At 37.2% G+C, this 10,663-nt stretch overlaps 1 protein-coding gene across 3 annotated transcripts in view; it reads left to right on the forward strand.

The window, feature by feature from the left end:
• LOC111503315 (protein cortex) overlaps positions 1 to 10,204 on the forward strand; it is a 40,980-nt gene extending 30,776 nt beyond the window's left edge. For all 3 annotated transcript variants that reach the window (XM_023157597.2, XM_074174144.1, XM_074174145.1), the window contains 2 exons: positions 4,207 to 4,351; positions 9,921 to 10,204. In XM_023157597.2, the coding sequence (XP_023013365.2) occupies positions 4,207 to 4,351; positions 9,921 to 10,069 (294 nt within the window). In that variant the 3' untranslated portion in view covers positions 10,070 to 10,204. The remainder of the gene's footprint in view (positions 1 to 4,206; positions 4,352 to 9,920) is intronic.
• The last annotated feature ends 459 nt before the right edge of the window (positions 10,205 to 10,663 follow it).

Genomic DNA, 10,663 nt, shown 5'->3' on the forward strand with positions numbered 1-10,663 from the left:
CTCTTACTTCTCTCCACTTACTGGGAATATACCTCAGAGCTAGAGAGGCTCTGAATATTCCAACCAGGTGCGGCATAAGAGTGTCCAGTCCCCACTGAAGTAGGGCTGGTCTTATACCGTCAGGTCCTGGTGACTTGAAGGGGGAAAAGCCCGATATAGCCCATCTTATTTTATATGATGGAATCGGCCGATACTTGATGAAAATCCATAACTAACGTATTCCAAAAACACTTTATTGTGAGATTTTCACTAAATTGTTTTACAAAAACGCAACACGTGTTTCGCCATACAATGGCTTCATCTGGCGTGTCTTTAGAACTCAATAACTCTCCGTTACTGAATATATTTTTTCAAATGTGAAAATGGAACATAAGTGCAGGTAATTTAATTCGTTAGAAACTCAGGTAAAATATCAGCTACTTAAAATTCAGGTACTTCGTTTACAGGTACTTTGATTTCAGGTACTCCATAAACTATATATATATTTAGTATTGAATGTGTAGAATTAGTTGAAAGACACGCCAGATGAAGCCATTGTATGGCGAAACACGTGTTGCGTTTTTGTAAAACAATTTAGTGAAAATCTCACAATAAAGTTTTTTTGGAATACCATCTTATTTTGTCCTCATCAATTACTGAACTAGCATATTGCCAGTCGTATTGTGAGGGTGTTGTTGATACATCCATCCAGTTCGCCAGGAAAGACAGAACCTGGGAAGTGAGTTTCCATAAGAATCTCAGCACTCTCCTGGAGGTTGGCGGCTTTGTCGCCATTTTCCCTCGTCAGGATGCCGATATTCTAATGGTGGTCATTTGAGATTGCCTTCTGTAGCCTAGAAGCTAGTGGGAAGTCTTCGACTGCCTCACAATAGGCTCTCCAGGCTTCTCTTTGCTTTCTTCTGCAGACTTTCTTGAACTCTCTGAGGTTGGCTTGATATATACCCCGCTCCTCTTCGAGTCTTGTACGTTTCGCCTTGTTGAAGGTCGTTCTCGCTGTCTTTCTGAGGTGTTCCAATTCAGGGCACCACCATGTGTTGGTTGTGCCATGTGTTTGAACCATCCTCATCTGACAGGATTCCTTATAGGCATTGCATTGCAAGGAGTAATCACCATCAGATGCTACAGCCCAAACTGAATAGCACTCATATCAATTCAGTTGTATCAACCTGGAGATATGGAGTATGTTTCTGGGGATTATCCAGTTCATTTCCCAAAAGCGAATTATTCGTATTTTAGTTGTATTACAAAAAGATAATCTTGCAGGGATTTTTGAGAAATCTAAGAATTCTAACGTTACCGTCATTGGTTATTTTCGAATTTCATTTGTATTTATATAATAATTATAGTGATTTCGATAAGATTAGTTCTTTTCGTAAATTCGACACACGCCAAAAAAAGGTTTTCATATTTCACTCAGTAACTCATTATAATTCATGTACTACCTGGAGAGTTGAAAGGTTCTGAAATGATTCACAGTTTCAAAAAACATTTAAAACAATTTGTGGTGACCGACTGTAGACGCGCTCCTGATCTAAGTTTACAGGTAGGTCAGTTGGAGTCGTAAGCTCGACATCTTTCTTCTCTATAGACTCATCGTCAGAAAGAATTTTTAAGTTCACTCTGTCTATAAAGGTCCTACGAGTAGCTGGGGAAAGGAGGTCAATCACGTCAGGGCCCCGCATTACCGTGATAAGGCGATGCTACGACGAGAGGGCGCCCGGTATCTCGAAGGTTCCGTAGAGACAGCTGATAGGCTCGGTGTCACTCATTCTCGCGGTACGGATACACACACCTTAGGATCAAGCCATCGTTAGGATGCCAGAACCACAAGTGATTCTGTCATTCCCGTATCCAGCGGGGCTACGTGGAAGCAGGTATTCGATGGCCGGTTTGCTCAACCTCCACATCCCAAGCCAATGCACTCGCCGAAAACAACTTGCACAGTGGTTCAGGCAGTGAAATATGAACAAGCACAGCCAACCCGCTGTGTTTGTTGAGTTTGTTTAGCCATTTCAATTCTGATTTTGGTTTGCCTCTTTACACAAACCCTATAAAATTATCAGTTGTCAAATGGAGAATGATTTATTACTCGTATTATAATTCTACATTAAGAAATATTCCAATGAAGATGCTTACTCTGACACCAATGTTTTTCAATTATTGTCCAATACAATTATCTAAATTGATAAAAAAGACGTATAGCTAATTCATCTGCGAACAGTAGTCCATTGCAGTCTTTTTTCTTCAGTTGTTTCTTTTGCTTCTGCTTCAAGTTGGTGGTGATGTATTTAGAATTTATATTCAGTTGACATTTCAACAATATTTTCGATTTTATCAGATCTCATTGACGGATACTGAATTAGAATGAATATCATACGCTGATGAAATTGATAAGAAGTTATTTTTGCAGACTGGGAAAATGAGCTCCTGAAGTATTTAAAAAAGTGATATGTTCCCTTGTCATTTGTTACTGAATAAATATCAACATTCAGAATATTCAGATTTCTCAATGATTATGTCATCTGTTTTTGTAGCTCCGTATAAATATTTATTGTGTTATATAATAATGTATGTGGAATTTTAACTTTTTGCCTCTTCTTAGCTTATTACTTAATGTGTCTGTTTTTGAATAACCTGAGTTAATTTTTGAACAGATCAAAAAAATATATAATAATCTGAAATCCAAAATCCGACAGTAATTAAAAAAAACTGAATGTCAAGCAACAATTGAAAATGAATGCTTGATGTAGAATATGAAGTGTGTTGCATTTTCAATTACCAACACCCCCAATGAAATGCGGTTGAACATGAAGATTTATTTTCACTGAACGTATATCATGTTTTTGTCAAAATATTAGCAGCCATGTCTTCCATTCTAATACACACCATATCTTTATATCCATCTTGTAGTTTTTATTTGACAAAATGATGGCGTATATCAATGTGCTTTTGTCTTGCACGGTAACCATCGTTGGTTGCTAGATTTATTGCACTCTTGTTGTCACAATATATCAAAAGTGCCTTCTTAAACGTTTCTAGCCATATTTCCTCTTCGAACTGCTTCATCTGGAGATCTTACGTAACTGCTCACTGTGTTGATATTCGACTTCCGATGTCTTTAACGCAACAGTATGCTGTCTTTTACAATTAGAGAAAATCGGCTATCCTTGGTGCAGAAAAACATGTTCAGTAGACGATCCTCTTTTATCGTCAACATCGCTTGCCCAACCAGAATCCTGTTATTCTGGAATGAGAATCCTTTGTGTATACCAATTTAGCATGCATCCTTTCTTTCAGGTATCGACATATTTTTTTTTCTGTCCAATGAACCTGGTCGTGATTTTGATTAACAATATTAACAGAATAAATGATTTCTGGACTGGTTTCTTTCGAAACATAAAATACTACCAATGACTTCCTGATACAGTGTTTTGGTAACTTTATTTTCATTCTTTGGAGACATCTCTTGTCTTGTCTTTTGATATGGGTCCGCTAGAGTCAAAGCGGGTTTGCAATCTACCATGTTGAACTTCCCAACGTAAATTATAGTTCATTCCGGGTCTTAGAACGAAATTTTATGTTCTTTCAGAAAAGTCGGACATCTTCAAAAACTTCGACCCGGAATAAACAATAATTTCCAGGTAATTCAAAAACGATACTGATTTTTGGCCAATGTTTCTCTACGAATTCAAATTGAACCAGAGTGCAGCCGAAACAGCTTGAAAAATTAACCAGTCTTTCAATAATAGTCCTTCTTTGCTTTCGCGCAACCAAAACGTTCCTTTTTTGAATCGGATCGTCATGTGTGATGGAAAGCGGATCATCTTCGACAACAGAAGACGTTCAGGACAGTGGTTGGACACCGATTAGCCATCCAGGCACTCCCCAAAGACGAAAACCTACCAAAAAAGACCATGGTTATTGTATGGCATTCAGCGGCAGGTGTAGTTTTTCTGGAAATCGAGATAACCCATTTCTTACACTCAGAAACTCACCCCCTCCCACCTCCCGAACTCAGATCACCCGTTATTTATTTTTCCTTTCATTTCTATCATATTCTCCTTCTTTTATAATGGATTTCATCATACTGTTATTTATTTTGGTTTCAAAAAGTATCGACCATGGTCTATATAAAAACGAACAAAACTTTTGGAACAACCAGTATCATCAATTTAGAAAAAAACGTAATATCAATTTATTTTTCAGGTGACGTACTGGTCACTTAAGGAAAATGGAGGAAGTGAGAACTACATAAGTGTACTAAAGAACTTAGATAGTGTAGTAGACGAAATAAGATATAATAACGGGAGAGTTCCTTATCTACTTTGGGATTGCACGGGCACCAAGTTAGGTGAGTAACAGATGATTTTCCGAAAGAATACTTTGTGAAGGGTTCATCACTTATGTGGATATCACCGACGCATTTGGTAATTTGAAGCCAGCTTTGAGACATTTTTTGTGAATGATTTGGGCGATAAATGATAATAATAAACTTTCTATTTCACTACAGAACATACTGTTGCCCCTATCAAATCATATGAAAGAACAATTTGTTCAGGCCAGTGTCAACTCCCTACACTGTAGGCTAATGGACTGACACCTATCCGAAAACAACTACTTCCCTGGCTAATACCACGAAGGGCGTTGAATTATATTCGACAGGTGTCAGTGCAGGATTTTTCACTGAGGTTTTTCCTGCATATGCTGCTGGCGATGCAACTGCCGCAATAGATTTTCAATTATTTTAACACACTTGCAGACCGGTTTCGGGCTGTTCGGCCATTCGTCAGTGCAAGGCAGTGTCTATCATCAATATAAAGTCGAAGATTTTTGATAATTGAAAATCGATATCCTTCAGAGTATCATTGGGCAACTTTCGGATATGCGGTTGGTTACCTCGTTCACAGGCAGATGTGGCGATGACAAACCTGTTGTTTGTTGTCCGTTTCAGCCTTGTTCGAGGAATGATACTCTGAAGGAATTCGATTTTCAAATATCGGAAATCATCGACTTTATGTTGATGATAGACACTACTTTGCACTGACGAATGGCCAAACAACCCGAAACCTGTCTGCAAGTGGGTTCCAATAATTGAAAATCTATTGCGGAAGTTCTATCACTTACAGCATATGCAGGACTAACTTCAGTGAAGAATCCTTCACTGACACTTGTCGGATATAATCATCGAACGTTCTTCGTGGTATTAGTCAGGACAGCAGTTGTTTTCTGATAGATGTCAGTCCATTAACCTACAGTGTAGGGAGTTGAGACTGGCCTGAACGAACTATTCTTTCAGATTGCTTGATTTATAGCCAGTCTTCAAGTATGCCCACTGACTATATGTGAAAATGTTGTCCTTATATTCTTGAATTATATTCTCAACCGCTGTTGGGGCATTTTAGAAGGGGCAACTTAGGAATCGGAAATCAATGTCAAGTGTCATCATAATATCCATGTCATCAAAATAATACCAGTGAAAAAGCACAAGTTTGATGAAGTTCCCATTGAACTTGTCCAGGATAACTTGGATATTCTTACTCTACCAAATGTACACCAAACAAACTTATGTATTTTTACTGTAGACTGCCACAATCTTCTTGAAATTGCGCTGATGATTCCTTCAAAAAAGAGGTGACAGCAGAAATATAGAGAATTATCGCCTCTCATCGGTCATCATCGTTTTTCTTGAATTTTCATTACATCACCAATAATTGAAAATAATTTTGCAAAATTCAACCTGATATTGGAATGAACTGAAGTAATTGAATTGAAAGCAGTTTATTTTCAGGTTAGTTTTTGGAAAAAAAAATGTAATAAACGTATGTATATAGATAGATAGATATATATTCGTATTCGTAAATTCGTCTCGTTTCGAAACTTCGAAGTTAACCGTTGAGGATTGGGATGTTGAGTTTTCTTATTATTCGAAACGTTACTTGGATACAAATGAATCTGCAATCGAACATTTCAAGCAGATATATTATTGAGTTCAAAAAATCCCACTGATTTCAACGAAAAATGATGAAAGCCTGATTTTTCTCAAATGAATACAACTGAGGATTAGATGACAGTTTTACCGATGCCATGTTTGATGGCATTTTTAATAAATTTTGAAGTCATATTCAAAGTAGCACTTGGTAGCTAAATTGTTGTTCGGGAGATCAAGAGGGCCAATGATACTATGCGTATTAGACTCGTCCTATATATTATTTCTACATCTACATTTTTTTTGTCTTCAGGTCCATATTATTCAGAATCTCATTGATTTGTTTAGGTGGAAAATTTCAGTAATCGTCAGCTTTGTTCCATACTATACATTGGCTTCAAAGGAATACTCATTTGGATATTCGACCACAAAATAAATATTTTTATGATCACGATTCACAGTTTTTGTAACTCACTGTTCCAGTTAGAGTGAAAGTTTGCAATACGTACACACGTACACTACTGTCCGACAATATTCATACGAACTCATGATATCCTCATTACACTCGCTAAAAACAAGCGTTTCTTTTCAAAACAGAATTTTATTTACATTTTTTTATTATTTTATTTATCAACTCAAAGATCCTGATTTAATTTTGAGATAAAAGAACTTCGAATTTTTATATTGAACTTTCGGATGTGACAAAATTATTGAATTACCTGACCTATGGAAACAAAGTATCACGTGATTTGGCTAGATCAAGGGTCTCCAAACTTCGAAGCCTTCAGACCATAATGATATTTTCAGTTTGTTCCAAGGGCCAATTTCTGCCCTTAACTATATTTCCAGACTAGGATAGTCGCAAAGTGCGTGACCTAAGCAAACTTACGCTTTTTTTGCATTTCAATTATTATTGTGTATTGTGACACTTAACTACATCTAGTGGCGAGTAGTGGTACTATGTACTATCTTTTTCAGCTATCCGCTAGGTGGCATTAGGCGTAATTGAATATTTGGAATTACCGCGTTGGTTCGAGAAAGTTCTGGTTCTAGCTGGTGTATCCCGATCACCTCGAGATGGCAGTAATAATTGCATATAAAAAGTCTAGCGGCGCAACTACGAGTTAGTCTGCGTAGGAAAGGCGAAGGAAGCGAAACTGTCTATTGTGAAATAAAGTCCTTGTGCGGAAAATGTTTGGATATGTCTGAAGTTCTAAAACCAGTCATATCAGTTGTTAACTTCATCAGATCCACTGGGCTGAATCACCGACAATTCCGCGAGTTAATTCAACAGATTGGAGAAAATGATTTACCATATCATACTGCCGTACGCTGGCTTGGTTGCGGAAAAATCCTTAAGCGCTTTTTTGAACTTCGAGCAGAGATTAAAATTTTTTTAAATGAGAAGCAGCGCCCTTTTGCCGATTTAGAAAATAGTGAATGGATGTTGAAGTTAGCCTTCTATGTCGATTTGATAAATCATATGAATGAACTGAATTTGAGATTGCAAGGAGAAAATCAGCTTCTCCCTGATTTATACACCAATATCAAATTCTTCAGGCAGAAAATAGTACTATTTCAATCGCAATTACGTAAAAAATGTTTCACACATTTTGAAACATGTGAAATATTCAGCCACACTACAGAGACTGAATTTGCCGTCAATTTTGCAATCGAAACTTTGAGTGCTTGGAAGATAAATTCTGATACTCGTTTTTCAGATTTTGATGTCATTGCGAATGAAATTAAGCTTTTCCAAAATCCTTTTGATTCTGACTTTGAAACCCTGGCTCCGGAAGTCCAAATGGAAATTATTGATTTACGGTGAAGTGATATGCTTAAGAACAAATATCAAAATTCATCTTTGTTGGAATTTTATAAGAGTCTTCCACTGGAACAATTTGATAATTTGCATAAATTTGCTCGTGGGTTGTTTTCTGTTTTTGGTACTACTTACTTGTGTGAGAAAAAGTTTTCCAAGATGAAGTACACAAAGAATGTTTACAGATATCAATCAACCGATGAGCATCTTAAATCTATTTTGATAATTGGTACAAGTAAAATTGATCCACGACTACAAAATATTATCGGTGGAAAATCACAATAACATAAATCCCATTAGTGTTTTTGTTTTACTGTGATTCATTTCAATTATTTGTTGGTTATTAATATGCTTAAACTTAGATACTTAAGTTAAGTTTTCTTTGTCATCATTTCTGTCGTTAAGTTTTACCTTGCAAGTAAATAAAACCGAATAATTATCATTCTGTGTTTTCTTCTTCAACTTATCACAGCAATAGTAACAACAATTAGGTAATCATTGGTTGTCGCGGCCCGGATTGATGACACTGGCGGGCCGGATTTGGCCCGCGGGCCGTAGTTTGGAGACCCCTGGGCTAGATGAACAGTCAAGAATTCCAAATCATAGATTTGGATTTGGTTAGGTTAGGTTAGGTTAGGTCCAAAGAGAGTGGGTCTCTTCAACCCTCCACCGCAACACACAAGGGTTCATTGTGGCTCACACACATCCAAATTCGACCAAATAAACGCAGTTTTTTAACGAAGCCGATTAGTTTGTATGGTGGGTGGTCTTTCAGGTCAGATGGTAAGATTATGGCTCTGCCGAACTCTAAATGACAGTAACCTGTAAGAAGACCTATTAAACATTGTTGTTCATTCCTTCTGTAGTCCAACAACTGTTTGGTATCAAGCTTCGGAGGGTGAAATAACGCCTTGGAGTGAGCCTGGAAGATTATGCGCCTGGAAGATTATGCCAGTTAGTAGTTGACAGTTGGAGAAATAAAATCAGAGGTCATTTCCAGAATGCTGAGACTTCCAGTATCGACCAACAGTCTTTTGCACTCTGCAATTAATTGTTTTGTGTTCAATCTCTGTTTGGCAAAGCCTAAAGCGGTGCCAATGACAGTTTCTGGTTCGATGAAGCTGCTTGCCGCACCCTTCTTTGCGAATGAGTTGGCAGCCTCATTGCCTTCCAGGCCAGTATGGCCAAGAATTCAGACCAGATACAATCTGTTGAGTCTTCATATCTAGGAGAGTCGTTTTTGACAATTTGCTACCAATTTAGATGTTGCTTAGTAGGAGCGAAGAGATTCCGACGCCGCTTGACTGTCCAAGAATATTTTTATTGACTTGTGTATGAGGCTGGTTTCTTCAAATCTCTCCCCACACAATTGATCCAATAACGTAAATTTCTGCTTGAAATACAGTCGCATGGGTTCCTAGGCAGGTTGATATCTCTGTTCTGAGTCTGCAGCTGAAAACACCTGCACCAGAACAGTAGGAGCTGTTTTTGATCCATCTGTCAACCAACAGTTATCTGCTTTTAATATTTCCTTCAGCCGGAGGATCTAGTCTTCCCTACTCGGGAACAGTACTCTTTGAGGTAGTTCGTAGTTGATGAAGGCATAAAGTCAGATGTCAATTCCAGAACGCTGTGACTTTCAATGTTAATCAGCAGTTTTGCACTCTGCAATAAATTGATTTGTGCAATTGGCAATGTGCACAAGCCTCTAGCCACTCTTTCCAGAAAAATGTGGAGAGGAGGTAGATCTAGAAGGATCTACATGGCCGCTGACGGTGTGGTACTGATGGCACCACTGATGGCGGGACGAGCCTGTTTCTGTGAGCCAGAGAGCTTCGCCTGGGCCGTTTTCTGTAAAGCCTTCGGTCACCGGGCTATCGCACTGCACCATAAGTGATCATTGGTCTGACAAATCTGGGATATACTCCTAATGATAAAATCAAATCATTTGATTGCCTAAATTTTTTTCATGATATCATAAACTACACGTTACGATTTGATCTTCACAAATTTCATTTTCAGAAATATATCAGAGCGATATATTTCTGAAAATAAAGTTTGTAAAGATCAAATTTTAAGGTGTAGTTTATGAAATGAAATCATAACTAATATGAAAACCTTGTTTCATGTAATGAAAAATGCTTATTATATATTTGTTTTGGTATATTACAGCTACTGCTAGTTCTGATGAAAATTTGTGCATATGGGATTTCTTTGGGACATCCTCGAAGTTGGAGAAGAAGTATTTGAAAACGAAGAAGAAGACTTTCACCATGAATATGTTCTCCAACTTATACGCATTTGGTGATAGCATAAGGTGAATACAGCGAAGGTGTGAAACTGTTTTTCAATTCCACAGTTTTTAATTGATTGATTTGTTTTAAATGCGTTTTATATTCTTGATGCAATTGTAGTGAGAGATTTTATATTTCCAAATAGAAAGAGGGTAATATTCAGACGTTTTTAAATATTGGATAGATATAATTTGATTATCAAATAGGGTTTTGCTGACGTTTCAGACATCACATAAACTAAATCGGTAACCTATACAGGGTGTTCCTTAAACACATGCTAATATTTAAGGAGGTAATTCTTAGATTCATTTTAAGAAAACAACTTCCCATGGACGTATGTTTTGAACGCCTTAACTTTTGAGATACAGGGTGGCAAAGTTTTCAAAAATAATCAGTTTTTTAATAATAACTGAGATAATTTTGTAGACATCTTTGGCATATTTGGTACATATGTTCCATGCCTCAAGGCGCATTTTCTGATGTACACAAATTTGTATTTTTTCAAACAGTGGCATCCCTACGGGTTTCGCATTGAATATTTTTGGGAAAAAAGTACTACGCCAATGCTTTCTTTTCAAAATAAAATCATTTTTGAAATCATCGTTTATTTTTGAGAAAATT

This window comes from Leptinotarsa decemlineata, unplaced genomic scaffold, assembly GCF_025532065.1.
Source record: "Leptinotarsa decemlineata unplaced genomic scaffold, Ldec_3_MD MMD2_tig00000505_RagTag_RagTag, whole genome shotgun sequence".
Lineage (NCBI taxonomy): Eukaryota > Metazoa > Arthropoda > Insecta > Coleoptera > Chrysomelidae > Leptinotarsa > Leptinotarsa decemlineata.